The following is a 20,433-nucleotide window of genomic DNA, read 5'->3' as shown; positions in this document are numbered from 1 at the left end:
AGCCTGCTGGGGCAAGTTGGTAGCCCAAAGTCTTCACATCGCTACCACCACTGCCATGCAGCACAGAGGACCACGATCTGACTGTCAGAGTTACACCCAAGGTCGCTGATCCTAGGAGTGCAGTCGGAGAGCTGCTGGGACCCTCAGAAGGCGAGTTATTGACCCAGGAAGGATAGGCCTGTGACCACAAAAACAAAGCGACTGGTAATATATCTTCATGGACCGAGGAATCCCTGCAGGAAGACCCAGTCAACTGTGTCACATCCACAGCATCCTTGGAGCATCTTTAGCATTCTTCATCCCTTGCATCAAGGCCACTCTATAGGAACCCATTGCAACGTGGATAAAGTGCCTGAAACTGCTGGAGGACTGCTTCTTCCATGAAGATAACTGTTCTTGAGGATCTTGCTGGTCCCCCTGACTAGCTCCCTGTCGGAGTTGGTTACCCCAAGTACTTTGAACCGACCGCCTGGACACTTACCTAACTTTTCCTTGAAATGGTTTCTAAGTGGGCAATTAGTTGACTTTGCCAAGGATTGTTTGCGGTTGAGTAAAATTATTTTGATCTATTAGTGCTTGTAAAATCTATATCTCTATAATCCTCTGATGGAACTTTTTTTGTTCGAATGTCTAAATTCTTATAAAAATATGGACTACTTTTATAAATAAGTGTCGGATATCTCGAGGGTTGTGTCTATTTCTTCTTCAATTGTTTTGGTGCTGTTTAAATGCTTCACACTTGTTCCTCTGGGTAAGCCTTGCTGCTCAAAGCCACAGCTACTCAGGGCTGAGCTGAGGGTTTGACAGACAAAACTTAAGGGTCCTAAAGTGGTTAGCGAGTTTATTACCCAGTGAGGTTCCACAACCACACACATGTGTGAGGAGTCCTGGTTCAGGGGTAGTGTCTAGGCCATTGGCTTCTTGAAGGCCATTGTACAGATTCTCTTTGTGGTATGGTTGCCCTAGCTCATCACTCGTATCATAATCACCAAATCCATACCAAATAAGTAATGCAACATATGTGTTCTTATGAAGTCAAGCAGGGAGAGGGATGAGAAGGGGTGACAATTTGACAGAAATTGAAAGCGGCCTCTGAGGATGTAGCGGCACTAACTTGGAGAGTACAATGGGCACCTGTACTCTGGTGTCAATGGAGTCACCATTACCATCAGGGCTCCAGGAAAGGTTGTGGAGCATGGCACTGGAGGTACAGGAGTTGGGGGCACCCAGTGGTAGATTTCGAGGGTCCAACTATGCAACGGGTGAACCTGCTGACAATATCCTAGGTGGAGAGGCTCTTGACTCCTTACAGTCCATAGGTGCGCCCGAGGGAGTCGGTGAAGATTCGATGAGCCGGAGCATGCCCTTGCGGAACTCTTCGATCTGCCTTCATGACAGAGATGGGCCCGGAATCTAGGGTTGTGTTCGTACAAATTGTGGAATGAGCTCTGAGGTCGACCAACTTTGGGAGCCAGATTGCAGCACAGGGACTCCCTTGCGGAGCGGATGCTCCACACTTGGACAGGACACTCACTGATGGAGGCGGGTGCACTTTACCTCAAAGGACAGCTGCAGACCTTCGAGACGTTGATAGATAAATTCGACCTCCCTAGAGGACAATTAATTTTGCACCCACAACTACTGTTAGACGGTCGTAAAATGTGGCACAAGATAGACACAGAACCACCCACACACCCAGTAATCCATGTACTATTACAAATGGGCCTAGGACGCCACCTAGTACCTTGGATATACAAAGCCACATGGACCCTCAAGCCGCCCACCCTTGCGCCCCTCCAGGAGAAATGGGAAATAGAATTCCAAAGGCCACTTCATGATAAGGAATGGGCGCACGCCTTGAAATTTCCCAAAAAAGTGTCCCGCAACTATTGTTTTAAAAACATACAACTACACATTCTACACCGGGCATACCTTACCCCTGAAAAGCTAAAGCAGTATTTCCCAGACAGTTCCTCCACATGTCCCAGATGCCCGGAGCCCAACTCCTCTTTCCAACACATGTTTTGGGATTGTCCAACGCTTCAAATCTATTGGGATAAAATTCATACCGCCCTCCGAGCAGTTACGGGGCTTCCAGACCTACACACCGGAGAGGCCAGCGCTCCCGTCATTTGCAAGCGTCGCAAGAGTATGAAAGTGGAGATGCGCTTTGCGTCCTTAGTGCTTCTACTGGCCATGCGGTGCATAACTATGCACTGGAAGGCACCGGGGGTCACCCTCTAGCGGCATGGGTGGGAGCAGTCAAGAAATGTTGTGCAGCAGAGGAAGAGGTACTCCGATCAGAAGAAGTTAAAGGACCCCGTAAACATCTTATATTTATGTCATGGGCCATGCTACTTCATTCCTTCGTACAGGAAACATCGTTGCCACCGGAGTCCCCGGCTACCCGTACCCCGGTGGTGCACTCAAGCCCTGCGGCAACTCAGGGTAATTCTTAGAGGGGATAGGAGCTTGTTGGGTCACGGCTGACAACCGTGAGTTGGCCATTGATGCTATACTTAATACTCGCCCCTCCAAACTCTCCCCCCCCACCTGCGCATCCCTAGCTAGACACCATCCCATAATGCAATAACCAGGTGGCCAACTACCCAGCGCATCAAACAACGACACAGTGTGTCCCAGTTCTACCTCCCCAATTGCGTTCCAGTTTCTGTCATTACTGGTGCATAACAGCCCCTAACACATAGGGCTAATAATGAGAGTGCACATCACATCCCAGTACAAAACAGAGACTACCTTGCATGAATGCCGATATTGCCTCACCACTCGCCCCACAGCAACATCACCAATTGTTGGGACTGTGCAGGGGGCCACACAATGCTATCCAATTTCATGTTCAGGTGTAAAATGAATGTAATACATCTTTTTTGTTTTAATGTCACCAATACTGATGTGATGTAATTGATAAAAAAATGCCAATAAAAATGATTTTGTAAAAAAAAAAAAAAAAAAACGGTGACTCCCTTGCACCTTCTTAGGTGAATGTCTGGAAAAGGCTGAGTCCGGTTTGGATTTTTAAAGTTTTGTCTTCGACTTACCCGAAGACTAAGTGTGATGCCGACCAACCTCATGAACGACTAGCAGGACCGACACTTGCACTTGGACAGGTCTCGCCATGGAGTCTTCAGGTGCTTGGCTACATAGAGTTTCGCTTTGCAGTCTTGTGTGGCCTTTTGGCTCATCGAGCCAAAATCATTGCAGGCCTTAGAGATGTAAATGTAAATGTAATTTGCACTTGTATAGCGCCTATCACCCAGGGGTACGAATACCGCTGTGGAACCCTTCCTGGCCTGTTCCTGTGACGTGTCCACTCCTGGGCACCCCCCTGGTGAAGCCAGGCATCCTAGTGTTGTTAGGGCTGGTGTGGAGATTAAGCAAGCTATTGCCCAGAGTTGCAGAGTGGAACCCATGAGTAGAGTAGGCACCGAGGCGAGAATTATCAGGTCCGGGGACATTGAGCCCAAGACCCTGCCGCGACGGGGATTGAACCCTGGTCCCGGGCCAGACCTCTGCCTCAGGGTCTGCCGCTCTAATTGGTGAGCCACACTTCTCCACATGTGATGTGGCTCGACCACAGATACCACAGGCAAATCTGAGGAGAATCTGAAATAGACATTCGTATGCAAGAGTCTTTACAGGGCTTAAAACATGTTGTTGTGGGAAGTGAGATTGCCCTTGGACACAGAAATATTTTTTTAAATAAAGTGTTTCAAAGACACAAGAGGTAGCTTCGGATTCGCGTCTGTTGATGCGAAAATAAAGGAATTGACAGCGCACAGCTGTGGTGCCTATATAGGCTCCACACGTCATTTTCTGACCAAAACGGCGTCAAAGCGGAGACGTACAGTGCCACCTACTTGCATGCAGAGGTACTGCTGAAAAAGGTTTCAAGATCGAGTATGAGGCAGGGAAATATTCAAAAGGTGATGAATCTGCAGTTAGAAGCCTCTATCAGAAACACATTGACAATTAACGATGATATATAATCTATAATCACTATAATTAGGCTGTATATACTATTTGTAAAAAAAAAAAAAAGATTACGTTTTAATTTTCGACTAGTTAAACCAAACATATGTCTTCCAAAATGAATTATTATAGAGGTCACAAAAGAATAAAGTCCTGGTCTATTTCATAGCTTAATTCATTCCCTAGTTAATACGATCCTAATTACATTTATTTGTTTAAAAGGAACAATCATGTTACATAAGTTATCAACTAAAAAATGAACTTTTAGCAAGTCGAAAAAGTGCACAAGCCCGCCAAGCCCGCCATTGTGAATCATGTAGTAGTCCGCAATGAAAAAACGATCTTATCCTTTTAATTGGCATAGGAATTTACTATTCATTTTTAAAGAATGAGTTACATATTAACTCATTATGGATTATAGTTATTAATCACTGATTTTGTAATGTTCCATCATAAAAGATTTTAATAACTAGAATAAAGTAGCTTTTGTTATGAACTCATGAGGTGATGAAATAGATCAGAAGTCTGTTCAGTGCTGGCCACAGTTTGATTCACTATGGAGGACACACATTGAAGGTCACTAGCCAAACAAGCATTTGTAATGCAATAGGTCTCTGTTGGACTTGGCCTTTTCCCCAAAATTTTTTTCGCTTTTGACCCCCTAATTTGAATGTCTCCCCCATGGGATTAAACCTGTATAGGCCATGAGTGGTGTGAGACATCTTGTGAAAAATGTAATTACCTGAAGTAATGTGAGCACTTGTAAAATCCCTCATTTTAAAACTGCACCCCCATTTTGGAAATGTACCCGACTGAAATGTATTGCTTTTAAAATGGATGCCATGGTCATGGGTTTTGCCACTGGACTGACATAGGTCAGCGGTCTAGATAATATTACCCAGCTACCCCTAGCTTTTGGAGGGAAAGCCTGGCACCCAGGGTGCTCACCCCCTCCCCTAGAACCAGTTTAGGCTAGATGTGCCAACATTCTAGAAGGTCCTGGCACTGCCTGGGAGGAGGGTATAAATAGGGAGAAGTGTCACCAGAGAGTCAGTCAGCGCAGGGAAAAAGAAGAGAGGGGACCTGCTGTGAGGTGCTACCGCCACATGGGCCTGTGAGCTGGGCCCTGCACCCCTATAAACCCCCCTGCTACTGTCCCCATGGGCCCCTGACAAGGGAGGGCCCCTACCCAGGACACTGACGCTGTGGGACCTTGAACTACGCCAGCGCTGAAGGAAAGAGGTGCCCACATGAGGAGGAATGCTGTGGGCTTGAACCCCCCAGGAGGTGAGGAGTGTGCCCCTGGGGCTGGCTGTGGAACTATTCGCCCCCTCCGTGAGGTGCGCCTGTCAGACGCTGTTTGGGGAGGTTGGTGCCCCCAGGAAGCTGTGGCCCCCTTTGGAAGTGCTGCTGCTGCATTGCCTTAAGCGTTGAACTGGGAAGTTGCGGCCCCTGTGGAAGCGCTGGACTGGGAGGAGCTGCTTGGGGAGGATAGTGCCCCCGAGGAACTGTGCCTCACTAATCTGCCTCAGTCAACCAGCCCCTGGACTGCTGAACAAGCAGTGCGCTGTGAATAGCGCCATAGTGCTGAGAAGATTGTGAGGAGAAACAGCGCTGTGGGAAGAAAAACGCGTTCTGAGGGCCTGCTGTGTTCCCCCTAGGAAGCGCTATAATCTGGAAGCGCTAATCTGCCCCAGAACTGCCGTGTGGGCGCAAGGAGCAGTGCGCTGTGAATAGCGCTGTGGTCTGAGGAGTAGTGCGTGGCGGAAAACGCTGTTTCCTGAGGAGACTGTGGCAAGGAGCAGTGCGCTGTAAATAGCGCTATTCTCCTGAGGAGAATCATACTGGGAGGAGCCTACCCTCGCGTCATCGCGCTGTCGCTAAATAAATAATTAATAAAAAGGGAGCCTACCCCTTGTGCCACCGGAATCACCGCCGCAACCCGGCGTCGTGAGGAGACCATCCCCCGCTGGGCAGCGCATCGTTGCAGCGACCCCCAGTGTCAGGAGGGGGCCGCCGAGGTGGAAAGAGGGCCGCGCTAGGCCCTGAGGCCGCTGTGTCCTGCATCACATGACGGGGGCGCCCGGCCGTGTCATCGGCCCGCCCCCGCCAACGCCGCGTAGGGATTGGCTGCCGGCCGGCAGCCCGAGAACAGGAGGAGTCGAAGCCCCGGGTCCCCGTGAGGTCGGAGGGGGACCCGGGTGAAGCGCCGGTGCGGGGCCCCCATGTCGAGGGGGAGCCCCGAAGCAGGAGTGACCGGAGCGAGAGCCCACCCCGCCGGTCTGTGCCCCACGTGAGCGGCCGGTGGAAGAGGCGGGGCCGGGGCACACTGTCGGTGCCAGCCCCGCCACCACAGAGGAAGTGCTGCTGCTGGTGGGGCTCTCCTGAGCTGAAGAGAGCCCCGATTGTGCCGCATGGAGGCCGCTTGGAAACCCCGGGCCCCCTGTGTCAAATAGGGGCCCAGGTAAAGACTCGCACAGAGTAGCTGCAGAGGTAGAGGGAGCGTCGAGGCACAGGATCGGTGCCTGGCCCCTCCCCCGCATCTAGTGAGACTCCAGAGGAGCCGGAGCCCCACCATCCACCGCAGGTCTTTCGGTGAGTGGGGACTCAGTCGCATCGTGGGTTGGGGGTGTGTCGGGGCTTATGGTCGGTGCCCGCCCCAAGGATCAGACTAATTTCCCAGGTGCCCCGTCTGGCAGTGGGCACCTGCAACGGTTGGCCCCAGCGGAGTCAGTGGCCCTAGTAGACTGTGCCAGTTGCAGGAGGCCGATAACTAGCCCATAGGGTCCCCCAAGGAATTATCGATGCCCCCCCCTGAGACACGGCCACACCTTATGTCAATGCTGGGTGCTTAGGTTACTGCGCCCCTGCTTATGATTGATACTACCGTTATGTACTGTCTAGGTGGTTTTATAGTTAAGGCTTTTGTGCCCACCGGGCAGGTGAAGGTGACTTTTCTTTTGCAGGTGTGTGCCGAATGTTAAATGCATTTAGGCTGTTGTGATAAACCCACAGGGATGATGGAGTAGACCGGGTGGTGCCCTTTATTGCAGGTGAGCCCAGAGGTTGGCCTGACATGTTGTTCCAGGCCCCTAGTCCCATCCCCTGTTAAGGAGCAAGCCTTGCTGAATTGTTACAGGTGCTCCTGTCTATTCTGTGCCATGATGCCCTGATGTTTCCCTTACAGGGGTCGTGTTGGAGTGATAGGAGGTTACTGATGCTAATGCATATTAATGCTTCCGACTGATGTTTGATATCCCTAATCTGATTTATTGCAGGTGTTCCTGTATGTTGGGATTTACTGTGATGCCCTGAAGTTTCCTTTACAGGGGTGGGGATTGGCGTTATGATACATGAGGTGTATTTATGCATAATGTTGTATCTTACATTTCCAGCCAACCCCCTAAGGATGAGAGCCTGAGTTGGCCCCGCCAGATTGGCCCCAGGTCTAATGTTTTATTAACCATACTTTTTCCTTACAGCTATGGACTATGGACTCAAACCCTTTTTGTTCCTATGTAAATAATTCCCCCTCTGAAATACTTGGCTCTGGTGCTAGTTGGCGCCGTGTTGTGATGACACTGTTAATGCATTTTTGACTTGCAGGTTGGAAACCCTACTAAATGACGTATCTTTTTCCAACTCAAACTGGTGTCCTGCCTCTTTTGTGGTGTGCCTGGTGTGTTGACTGAGGGTACTGCGTGAGTGCTTCACATGTCCTCGAAGTTTGGCCTGCCCGCTTGATGCCATGCTACCCCCTTTGAGACTTGGGCAACCCCCATTTCCAACATTTGGTGGCAGAGCGGTGGGATAGGACTTGTGTTTGCGCAGTACCACAGCGGCCACAGGTTACACCACAAGTAGAGCCTTGTGGTGGGGATTATTGCTGATTGTTTGAATATTGTTTTTGATTGCTTCCTCCTGAAGAGTATTCTGAATTGTCCCCTTGCTCCACTGGGAGGGTGTGTCCCGGGTGTACCTCGCCACGATGGGGTTGATTTACCAGGAAGTGGAACTGATGGAGTACACCGAACAGGAGGTGATAGACTTCCTCCTGGAGAGAGGGATACCCCCAGTAGGGAACATTAGGAGGAATTTGTTTCTCTATGAGGCCCTCAAGAGGGGAGAGCCCTTAGAGATTAATGGGGACTTGTCTGACTACCCCCCTGAAGTTTTGAAGGGTCAGTGGGTTAGAGACCAGAGAGAGGGCTCCCCATCCAGAACCCTGGGAGGTAATTGCTCCGATGAGGGGGAGGAAGAGTCTAGCAGGGCAGAGACGCCAGTAGCTGTGGAGGACACCGAAGATAGGGAGTCTCGCACTGGGTCCAGTCCCGGGGGCACTGCCCCATCCCTTTCCCTGTCCCCAGAAGAGTGGGTAGATAGGAGGGAAGAAAGGGAGTATCAGCTGGCGCTGGCAAAGCTCAGGCATGCCGAGGGCTTAGCGCAGCTGAGGGTAGAAGAGCAGCGACTAGAGACTGAAAAAGTCCTAGCGCTGGAGAGGATGGCGGAGGCGGAGAGGGCCTTCGCCAGAGAGAAATCAGCTCAGGTGGGTAGGTTGTCCCCTGAGAGTGGTTTTAGGAGTCTGGATTCACCGAAGAGGGTGGGATCCAGTGGTGGCAGCGAGTGTAGGTCCAGTGCAAGGAGTCCCACTCCCGAAGCCCAGGAGACTGTGCCTGATTCCCCGGAAGAGGAGGACGGGTTAGTGTTTAGGGGCAGGGGAAAGCTGTTCCATCAGTCCTGGGGAGAGTTTGAGGAGGAGTGTTGGACTGTACTGGAGGATTGGGTGGTGAGGAGAGCAGTGGAGGATTGGGAAGGGCTGTGCCATGCCGTTATCCGGGAGCACATGCTGAGGAGTTGTTTCCCAAGACTGCGTCACCATCTGTTGCGGTGCGGGTTCTCAGACCCCAGGGAACTTGCACGGGAGGCAGACCTCTGGGTAAGTGCCAGAGCGTCTGGGAAGGCTGAGGGAAGTGATCCTGAAGGGAGTGAGACGGGGAGGTGTCCCGAGAGGCCCCAGCTGTGGTCACCGGGCCTGGAGTGTTCTTTAAGAGAACCTCCGGTTGGGAGACTAGGCTGTCCCGATGCGTCATCCAGAGGAAGGGATCCCCTCATGTCAGGAGGACCCGGAGCATCAATAATTGGAGCTCTAGTGGTTCGGGGGTCTGACCAGTCACAGGGTTTAGATCCTGGACTGGGGTTCCAGGTTGAGGGGTTGCCTGACCTGGAAGGTGGGGTACCTGTAATTCAGGTCCCTACCACTTTGACTCCCAGGGGTACTACTCCCAGTGGGAGGGTGCGGAACTCTGGGAGGGGGTGCAGTGGGAGGAAGGTCTCTTCTCTGTCACCAGCTCAGCCACAGGGCGCAGATCCTGGGTTGGGTGGCCAGGGACAGGGTTTGCCTGCCCTGGTGGGAGGGACCTCTGTAACCAGAGTCCCCCCGGAAGTGACTCCCAGGGGTACTACTCCAGTTAGGAGGGTGCGGAGCTCTGGGAGGGGGTGCAGGGAGAGTGAGGACTCGCCCCTGTCACCAGTTCAGCCTGTGGGTTTTGGCTCCAGGTTGGGGAGAGAGTTGTGTGAGGGTGTCCCCCAGCGTAGGAGATGGAGGAACCCTAGGAGGAGAAGTAGGGGGAGGAGAGCCTCGCCCCTAAGGGCTGGTCAGTCTGAGGGTGTAGACCCCAGGTGGGTGGACCAGTGGCAGTTTGGAGAGAAGAGAGTGGTCCAAGGGAATTACAAGCCTGAGGCTAGAGCCTCCCACTCTAGGAAGGAGAAACATCCCACTAGGGAACACCAGTGGGGTGGTTATGTTGGTGAAAGGAGGGATGCGAAAGAGAACCATTGGGTTCCAGAGTGGAGGAGAGACTGCAGGTGCTCCTGTAGTTGCAGGCCTGCGTCCACCTTTTTCCGCCCCAAGCAGGGAAGCCCATCAAGGCATTGATATGTCTACCCTGGCTTTTGGCTGGGGGGGAGTCGTGTTGGACTTGGCCTTTTCCCCCCAAAATTTTTCGCTTTTGACCCCCTAATTTGAATTGCTCCCCCATGGGATTAAACCTGTATAGGCCATGAGTGGTGTGAGACATCTTGTGAAAAATGTAATTACCTGAAGTAATGTGAGCACTTGTAAAATCCCTCATTTTAAAACTGCACCCGCATTTTGGAAATGTACCTGACTGAAATGTATTGCTTTTAAAATGGATGCCATGGTCATGGGTTTTGCCACTGGACTGACATAGGTCAGCGGTCTAGATAATATTACACAGCTACCCCTAGCTTTTGGAGGGAAAGCCTGGCACCCAGGGTGCTCACCCCCTCCCCTAGAACCAGTTTAGGCTAGATGTGCCAACATTCTAGAAGGTCCTGGCACTGCCTGGGAGGAGGGTATAAATAGGGAGAAGTGTCACCAGAGAGTCAGTCAGCGCAGGGACAAAGAAGAGAGGGGACCTGCTGTGAGGTGCTACCGCCACATGGGCCTGTGAGCTGGGCCCTGCACCCCTATAAACCCCCCTGCTACTGTCCCCATGGGCCCCTGACAAGGGAGGTCCCCTACCCAGGACACTGACGCTGTGGGACCTTGAACTACGCCAGCGCTGAAGGAAAGAGGTGCCCACATGAGGAGGAATGCTGTGGGCTTGAACCCCCCAGGAGGTGAGGAGTGTGCCCCTGGGGCTGGCTGTGGAACTATTCGCCCCCTCCGTGAGGTGCGCCTGTCAGACGCTGTTTGGGGAGGTTGGTGCCCCCAGGAAGCTGTGGCCCCCTTTGGAAGTGCTGCTGCTGCATTGCCTTAAGCGTTGAACTGGGAAGTTGCGGCCCCTGTGGAAGCGCTGGACTGGGAGGAGCTGCCCGGGGAGGATAGTGCCCCCGAGGAACTGTGCCTCACTAATCTGCCTCAGTCAACCAGCCCCTGGACTGCTGAACAAGCAGTGCGCTGTGAATAGCGCCATAGTGCTGAGAAGATTGTGAGGAGAAACAGCGCTGTGGGAAGAAAAACGCGTTCTGAGGGCCTGCTGTGTTCCCCCTAGGAAGCGCTATAATCTGGAAGCGCTAATCTGCCCCAGAACTGCCGTGTGGGCGCAAGGAGCAGTGCGCTGTGAATAGCGCTGTGGTCTGAGGAGTAGTGCGTGGCGGAAAACGCTGTTTCCTGAGGAGACTGTGGCAAGGAGCAGTGCGCTGTAAATAGCGCTATTCTCCTGAGGAGAATCATACTGGGAGGAGCCTACCCTCGCGTCATCGCGCTGTCGCTAAATAAATAATTAATAAAAAGGGAGCCTACCCCTTGTGCCACCGGAATCACCGCCGCAACCCGGCGTCGTGAGGAGACCATCCCCTGCTGGGCAGCGCATCGTTGCAGCGACCCCCGGTGTCAGGAGGGGGCCGCCGAGGTGGAAAGAGGGCCGCGCTAGGCCCTGAGGCCGCTGTGTCCTGCATCACGTGACGGGGGCGCCCGGCCGTGTCATCGGCCCGCCCCCGCCAACGCCGCGTAGGGATTGGCTGCCGGCCGGCAGCCCGAGAACAGGAGGAGTCGAAGCCCCGGGTCCCCGTGAGGTCGGAGGGGGACCCGGGTGAAGCGCCGGTGCGGGGCCCCCATGTCGAGGGGGAGCCCCGAAGCAGGAGTGACCGGAGCGAGAGCCCACCCCGCCGGTCTGTGCCCCACGTGAGCGGCCGGTGGAAGAGGCGGGGCCGGGGCACACTGTCGGTGCCAGCCCCGCCGCCACAGAGGAAGTGCTGCTGCTGGTGGGGCTCTCCTGAGCTGAAGAGAGCCCCGATTGTGCCGCATGGAGGCCGCTTGGAAACCCCGGGCCCCCTGTGTCAAATAGGGGCCCAGGTAAAGACTCGCACAGAGTAGCTGCAGAGGGAGAGGGAGCGTCGAGGCACAGGATCGGTGCCTGGCCCCTCCCCCGCATCTAGTGAGACTCCAGAGGAGCCGGAGCCCCACCATCCACCGCAGGTCTTTCGGTGAGTGGGGACTCAGTCGCATCGTGGGTTGGGGGTGTGTCGGGGCTTATGGTCGGTGCCCGCCCCAAGGATCAGACTAATTTCCCAGGTGCCCCGTCTGGCAGTGGGCACCTGCAACGGTTGGCCCCAGCGGAGTCAGTGGCCCTAGTAGACTGTGCCAGTTGCAGGAGGCCGATAACTAGCCCATAGGGTCCCCCAAGGAATTATCGATGCCCCCCCCTGAGACACGGCCACACCTTATGTCAATGCTGGGTGCTTAGGTTACTGCGCCCCTGCTTATGATTGATACTACCGTTATGTACTGTCTAGGTGGTTTTATAGTTAAGGCTTTTGTGCCCACCGGGCAGGTGAAGGTGACTTTTCTTTTGCAGGTGTGTGCCGAATGTTAAATGCATTTGGGCTGTTGTGATAAACCCACAGGGATGATGGAGTAGACCGGGTGGTGCCCTTTATTGCAGGTGAGCCCAGAGGTTGGCCTGACATGTTGTTCCAGGCTCCTAGTCCCATCCCCTGTTAAGGAGCAAGCCTTGCTGAATTGTTACAGGTGCTCCTGTCTATTCTGTGCCATGATGCCCTGATGTTTCCCTTACAGGGGTCGTGTTGGAGTGATAGGAGGTTACTGATGCTAATGCATATTAATGCTTCCGACTGATGTTTGATATCCCTAATCTGATTTATTGCAGGTGTTCCTGTATGTTGGGATTTACTGTGATGCCCTGAAGTTTCCTTTACAGGGGTGGGGATTGGCGTTATGATACATGAGGTGTATTTATGCATAATGTTGTATCTTACATTTCCAGCCAACCCCCTAAGGATGAGAGCCTGAGTTGGCCCCGCCAGATTGGCCCCAGGTCTAATGTTTTATTAACCATCCTTTTTCCTTACAGCTATGGACTATGGACTCAAACCCTTTTTGTTCCTATGTAAATAATTCCCCCTCTGAAATACTTGGCTCTGGTGCTAGTTGGCGCCGTGTTGTGATGACACTGTTAATGCATTTTTGACTTGCAGGTTGGAAACCCTACTAAATGACGTATCTTTTTCCAACTCAAACTGGTGTCCTGCCTCTTTTGTGGTGTGCCTGGTGTGTTGACTGAGGGTACTGCGTGAGTGCTTCACATGTCCTCGAAGTTTGGCCTGCCCGCTTGATGCCATGCTACCCCCTTTGAGACTTGGGCAACCCCCATTTCCAACAGTCTCACATTAGGAAAGAAGTTTGAGCTTTTGGTATTGTAAATGACACATTTTTTATTTATGTGTTGGTTTTGAAAATAGCGAAATTAATAGCTTTGTCATTTACAATGCCAATAGATATAACTGTTGCAAATGTGACACCTATAGCATTTGTAATGCAACATGTGTTGTATTTACGTGACTTAGATGTATTGATATTACAAATAACAATGGTTTTTCATTTTTTTAATAATTAATACTTAAATAAAAGTTATTGTAATTTATAATGGCAATAGCTTAAACTTTTGTAAATAATTTTTGTGAAGATTATATTCAGTGTATTTTATTGTGACGAAAATACAAGAACAAGTGAAATATTAAAAAAAATGGTGACATTTGTAATAAAGCTTGAAACATTGAGAGAACATATTTGAACCAGTTGTTGTTGAATGGTTGCATAGATTGATGCTGTGGTGGTGCTGAGTGATGTGGGGCGACGAGTGACGATGTGGCGTTCAGTGATGCTGTGGTAGCGCATAGTGATGTTGTGGTGCCCCCGAGTGATGCTGTGGTGGTGCTGAGTGATGCTGTGGTGATGCGATAGATAGATAGACAGAGTGAGTGTGATAGATAGATAGAGTGAGGGCGATAGATAGATAGAGGGAGGGCAATAGAGGGAGGGCAATAGAGTGAGGGCGATAGATAGATAGATAGATAGATAGATAGATAGATAGAGTGAGGGCAATAGATAGATAGAGTGAGGGCGATAGATAGATAGACAGATAGAGTGAGGGCGATAGATTGATAGATAGATAGATAGATAGATAGATAGAGTGATGCCGATAGATAGCGTGAGTGCGATAGATAGACAGATAGAGTGAGGGCAATAGATAGATTGAAAGAGGGCGATAGATAGAAAGAGGGCGATAGATAGAGTGAGGGTGATAGATAGAGTGAGGGCAATGGATAGAGTGAGGGCGATAGATAGAGTGAGGGCGATAGCTAGAGTGAGGGCGATAGATAGAGTGATAGAGTGAGGGGTGATAGAGTGAGGGCGATAGATAGAGTGAGGGTGATAGATAGATAGGTAGATAGAGTGAGGGCGATGATAGAGTGAGGGCGATAGATAGATAGATAGAGTGAGGGCGATAGATAGACAGATAGATAGAGGGCGATAGATAGATAGACAGATAGATAGATAGATAGATAGTGTAATTATGTGGCGTGTAATTATGTGGCACTGAGTGGTATTTGGCTTGTATGTTGCATTGAGTGCAGTGTAATTATGTGGTGTGTAATTATGTGGCACTGAGTGTGTAGTGTATGTTGCGTTGAGCGCAGTGTAATTATGTAGCATATAATTATGTGGCACTGAGTGGTATTATGAGGAGTGTATCGTGTATTCTGTAGAGTGTAATTGTGTGGCATGTAATTATGTGGCATGTAATTATGTGGCACTGAGTGGTATTGTTTGGAGTGTATGTTGCATTGCAATTATGTAGCATATACTTATGTGGCACTGAGTGGTATTGTGTGGAGTGTGTGTTGCATTCAGTAGAGTGTAATTATGTGGTGTGTAATTATGTGGCACTGAGTGGTATTTGGATTGTATGTTGCGTTGAGCGCAGTGTAATTATGTAGCATATAATTCATATCCTACTTACTGTTGTAAAAAACGTGCTTTCTACTAGTTGCACAGTTTCAAAGCGCTGTGAGTGCTTCTAAGTATTATTTATAGCCATGTTTATGCAGGGAATCCTGGCTCCGCTGCTTGGGCATGTTACTTCCCTTATCTGCCTGGAATGGGAGCGCCTGAGGTTTCTAGACTCTTCTGAGCGCTGGGAGGAGGAGGAATGATGCCCTGATGTCAGTCGAGAATGTTTTGCATTCCTCCTTTATGGCGTACCGATTTGGGGCCCACAAGGACCTCGTTTTCCTTAAGCCCCGGGTGGGCCAGGTCCCGTGGACAATGTTGATAAATCACGCTGCCATATAAAGAGCATGTTTGGTGCCTGAACATTGCACGCCACGAGGGAAACCACCCGATACACTGTTCTCCCACACAGGCTTACACATCCCACACGCAGACGCAAACTCACGCACCACCCAACACGAGTATATACACAGCAGCCCACAGTGCACACACGTCCCAGACATGAAACAATTGTGTTTTTTTTCTGTAGTATCCACAACTAATAGCAGCCGTGCATCTAGCCTACATTGCGACTGCAACCCGGGGGATTGCAAACCATTTCCAAAAATCGAAATAAACCGACGGACAAGTGACGGAGGACACATAATATATATATTGCCTCCAGCCGTGTCTCCCAGAAAATGAAAGAAGCGGAACCAGATTAATGGCGTCAAAAATAAATAAAATAAATATAACGCCAGGATTCTCCCGCGTTCCTTCACCTGAACCCGATACCGGCTCCCTTTCTCAGCATATATAGTCTCCCTTCAATGCCATACGCCCTGCCCATCTCCGTGTGAGCGACCCGGACCGCCGACTGGAGACTGCTCCCTGCCTATGCGCCAGGTAAGACTGCCGATCTAGCTGAGTAGTCTCAGCTATAACCCGTAACCGCCTTCTCTGCAGTCCCGCATTTTGATAATATTCGTTCTTCACCCCCCAGGCTGCATCCAGAGGGTATCAAACCTAACTAGAAACCTACCTGACGGCAGCTCGGACGAACCCGCCCAAGACATCCTCAGTGGTAGGCTAGCATCTATTTTGACTTGTTCCTTCCGTCGATGTTCGATGCAGCCTAATCTTCACTTATCCCCCCTGTTCCCTTTGTTGCAGATAAGTCCCATCTACACTCCCAGCCGGCGGCCCCAGCTCTGACCAGAACCAAACTGTGATTTTCGCCCTAACCAAGAAAAGGTACCCCTGAAACATTTTCTGATGTTGTTATAACGCGTGTCTTTCTTGGAGCCAGGAAGATACTAACAGTTAGCGTTTAACTGAACCCCCATTTCCCATGTTTCAGATATATTTATTCCATACGGGCAGCAGACAAAGTCAGCACCCTCCAACTGTCCTCCATGGTATCGCTCCCTCGACGTGAAGGTATGCGTCTATAAACTGTGACACTGTACTCCATCATTTCACATTTAGGCTAAAAACCAATTTTGGGCAAGACCAGCATACTGATGTGGCCGTTTGTTTCACCCTAGGGACCCTCATTCGTACTTATCCTTGCGTCACCCCCCTCGGGGCGCACTCCGCCACATATAAATTGGGGAGGTGGCTCCCTCTATCCCTGCCTTTCATCTACGGCACTGGATCCTTTTCAGGCATAAAGCAAATTGCCTGCTACTGTGGCTAACCGTACGCCAGCTCCTTTTGCTACCAGCAGGTAAATTGTCAGTCAGCACTAACATTATATTAGGCCAAAGAAGATGTCCTCCGTTAATATTTCCTTCTAGGTTTTAAAGTTCTTCTTTTCTTCCCTCTTTCTGAAAGTGTTTATATATTGGTGTGTTTTCTTTATTACATAAATGTTGTCTCTGGGCTTAGTCTGGACAGTACAAACTGCGAGTCGCTATGTGTATGAGTATCTATATATCTTTGCCTCATTGTACCTTGAACCCATGCAAGTATGTGTTCTAAAATATATGTTTTTAATATGTTTTCCCATACAGATCTTCTGTACATGTGTGGTTCCTTCTTCTGTACCCCACTTTGCCCTGATGAAGGTGTTGCCCCGGACGGGGCCATACACCGAAACGCGCGTTGGCGTCTGTTCCTATTCAGGAACCTTCTGAACCAACCCGGACATTTGATCATCGGTCCCCTTGTCACCTAAAAATCATCTCCGCCTAGTGTTGTAGGATGCATGATGTGTGAATGTGTTTTGTAAGAATGTGAAGGGTATGTCAGTATGAAGTAAGAACCACCAATTAATTGTTGTGAATATGTTTATTTATTCGGATGTATAACCATTTATATTTATATACTGTGATAATGAATTCATAAAAATAAAAAATATATTTTGATAAAATCTAACTTGTTATATGAGTTGCACGGGTTCAGGACAATTTTTATAATACTAAGGACCTCTCCTAGGCCATTGACAAAAAATATTGCGGGCAGGTCCCCTTCCAGTGTTTGATTGTTACTTTCCCCATCGACCTGCCTAAATTGATGTGGGGTCCCCCTCCGATTTGAAGTCAAAAATAAATAAACCAATAACCATCAAATTAAGTTTCTGTTTCCACGTTCTCCATTACAACGACATGAACTGTAAACCAAGAACCGCTCTGTGCTTTTCAAAAAGCAGCACACGGTAACACGAACAGGTGTGATCTTGAAATAAAGGAATCATGCTTTAAGTTACATTTGAATTTGTCTTCCCAAGTCAGACTGCGCTGCGACTGACCTGACCCACTAGTGATCGGTGTGTGCACACTCACGCCCTTGCGCACGGAGAACGCTTGTGCTTCTCATTGTGTTTAATGTCTGGGAGATGTGGATTGCTCGTCTGCTGTAAAACGTCCCCCGCTTCTTGCTCAAACACTGTTTTTATTCAAATCCCGTTATCGCATTTTTCCTAAAAATCACAGCTGGCGCTCACAGCGTGCAGATGTCACGCACCACCCCACCGATCACAAGTATCAGCCCCATTGTGTGCGCACGACGGGATGCACAGGATATATGCACCTCCTCCGTCACACCAGATGGTGCCAGCGCCTCATGTACAGCACATTAGTAATGGATGGCATCTCTTAAAGAAAAGTCAGCTACCATTTAGTGTCCCCGATCAACACTTTCAAGATGTAGCGCCTACATTAAAACAAGTGTAAGCAATGTTCCCTCTGTCATTCTATTGCACAGGCTTGGAGCATGAGACGCCTCTAACCAACACGTCTGTAAACATAACCGAGAGCACGCCTGCCCGAGACGCTACTCACAAGCACGCGCTCAGAGCGGCATCAGCACAGGATGGGCTCTTAGGAGGCACTGATCGCCGACTAGATTAGAAGCTGCATGTGTGTGTGGTGCATTGGCGGCACCGGCGAGCATGCGGGGCTGAAATCCAGGCAAAGGGAGCAGTGTGTCCACGGCATTGCAGTGCGCTCCGAAGCCCTGGCGCTGAATTTAAAGAAGAAAGAGCTGCGTCCGGCCTCGGGGACCAGTCTTGGAGCCGTGGAGCAGAAGCTGCCGAAATCAAGGAGAAACGAGACTGACCCACTGCCGAGGGAGAGAGGGACACGCGGAAAGAGCCCGGGGAGTGTGGGGGGGGGGGGTGCCCGTGTCTGTGTGCGTGTGTGTGCGCGTGTGTCTGTGTGTGCGCGTGTGTCTGTGTGTGCGCGTGTGCGAAAGCAGGGGGAGGTGTGCCTGTGTGTGTGTTGAAGGCTAAAGGAGACAGGAGATGGTGAACGCGCGCGCGACTGATCCGATTACGGCAGGCTGCGCGTGCACATCTCTTGTCTCCTCTTGCCTCCTTGTAAGCTGAGGTGACGACTATAGGTCTCGCGGCGAGAATGCGCTTTGCACGCTTTCGCCAGGGCGAGACCTAAAAAGGATAGAACTAGTCTTCGTACACATGGAAGATACAGACTCATTAGAGTACATGTCACACTACTGGGGTCATTGTAAATGTGTTATTAGATGTTTATTTTACTCTTTGTTACAACCTTGAAGGAGTGACTTGGATGCCACGAAGCAGGTGATCTACGGAAAATAAGACACACTTGATTAATTAAAGCCGGTGTAATAAAATCAACAGATGATGCCTCTGAATGGGCGTTTTGTTTTTCCAAGAGGTTCAGCTATCATATGCAGACATCTCTGAAAATCGACCAATAATCTCACACAGACATCCGGCCTCTCTCAAAACAGGATAAACAATATTAGACGGACATCTCTCAAAGAGCATAAATAATCACAGACATATGTCTCTCCAACGGAGGGAGGCGGGGCAGTGGCGTAACGAAACTTGAGGGGGGCCCCCCTGCAAAGCACAATGAGGGGGCCCCCCCAGTGGCCCGGCCCACCTACGGCGAGCGTAACGTAAGTTATGTAACTACCAGCATCCAAGAAGATTCGGATGTGTGGAGTGCTAAGTGTTTGCTGGCTGCGCCTCGGCCGCGGAGGGTGCCCCTGGAGCGCGGGTGCTGCAGGGGCATGGTATACGCCCCTCGGGGCAGTGGAAAAGGAGAGCAGTGCAGATTGTTAGGGATACTCAAAGAACAATATGATGTAAAGTAAAACAATTTTTAAGAACTTCAAAACAGAGAGGAGAGAGAGAGAGAGTGTGCGTGTATGTTTTTGTCTGTATGCCATAGTAAAAAATCCCAGATTAAATTCGACAGACACCTCACCATACCCAACTGAAAGTACCTGTACCCAAATATTTAATATAAAACACATTTATTGGGGGGATAACAACCCCCTGCCCGAACCTGCGCCTCGGTGGTTATGCGTGCGCCTTTAGCAAACACTGGGTTGTAACGTTTAAGATGCAGGTTTTGTTCGAACTCTTGCAGGACCAACTCAACTCTTTAACCTTCGGAGTGGATGTGATGGGTAACATTGCCACCTAATATTGAAGCAACATGACACGGTTTGCGTGATACGCTGCATAATCGTTCAATATTTCCATTTATATTGATAATGGACAGTCCTTACCCATGATGTTGGAATTCACAACCCAGTGAGCTCCACAAACAATCTTCTCTGTTTACGCCCGACCGCGAAAGCAGCTCCGGCAGTGCAAAGAGGTATCTTCCTTCTGCGGGCCGCTTCCTGGTTGCGTGCCTTCTGCTACAAAGTTTGCAAATACCAAGGCTTTAAGCGGAGGGAGGGTGAGGGGCGGCGGGCAGCGCCAGTCGTGAAAAGCTGATGAGGCAGGCCGGCCTGGGGAAGAAAAGTTGAAGCGGGATTCCTAGAGCGTAGGTATGCCAGGGGCGCCCGGAGCCGGGAGAGGAAAGTGGCAGTCACCAGCCAGGGGCAGAACGTTACCAGACTTTGATCCAGCTGAGCCTAACCGTAGTATGCTCCACCCTAAGGGTGAAGGTTGCGCACCATTTAATTTATGATGAGGCGGCCGCGCTTGCAACTACGGCGAGCGTAACGTAAGTTACGTAACTCCCAGCATCCGAGAAGGTTCGGATGTGTGGAGTGCTAAGTGGTTGGTGGCTGTGCCAGGACCACGCGGGGGGGGTCCTGTGGGGACGTGTGTTACGCCCCTGGCTGAACAGCAGCCAAACTGGTGTACAACATGGCTACATGACTAAAACACATTGCCAAAGCCAATAGCTCTCATATAGGCGGAATGTATTGGTTTTTGCCAATGCTTCATTCTTTATTGG

At 50.5% G+C, this 20,433-nt stretch overlaps 1 protein-coding gene across 1 annotated transcript in view; it reads right to left on the bottom strand.

The window, feature by feature from the left end:
* The window catches only part of MCHR1 (melanin concentrating hormone receptor 1), a 165,569-nt gene extending 145,489 nt beyond the window's left edge, over window positions 1-20,080 (bottom strand). The window contains exon 1 of the mRNA XM_078659195.1: window positions 19,751-20,080. Within this exon, the coding sequence (XP_078515321.1) occupies window positions 19,751-19,754 (4 nt within the window). The 5' untranslated portion in view covers window positions 19,755-20,080. The remainder of the gene's footprint in view (window positions 1-19,750) is intronic.
* Between the last annotated feature and the right edge of the window lie 353 nt (window positions 20,081-20,433).

The sequence above is a fragment of the Lissotriton helveticus genome, chromosome 1_1 (genome assembly GCF_964261635.1).
Source record: "Lissotriton helveticus chromosome 1_1, aLisHel1.1, whole genome shotgun sequence".
NCBI classification, from domain to species: domain Eukaryota; kingdom Metazoa; phylum Chordata; class Amphibia; order Caudata; family Salamandridae; genus Lissotriton; species Lissotriton helveticus.
The sequence above is the reverse complement of the archived record's forward strand: the minus strand, read 5'-3'. Positions and strand labels throughout refer to the sequence as shown.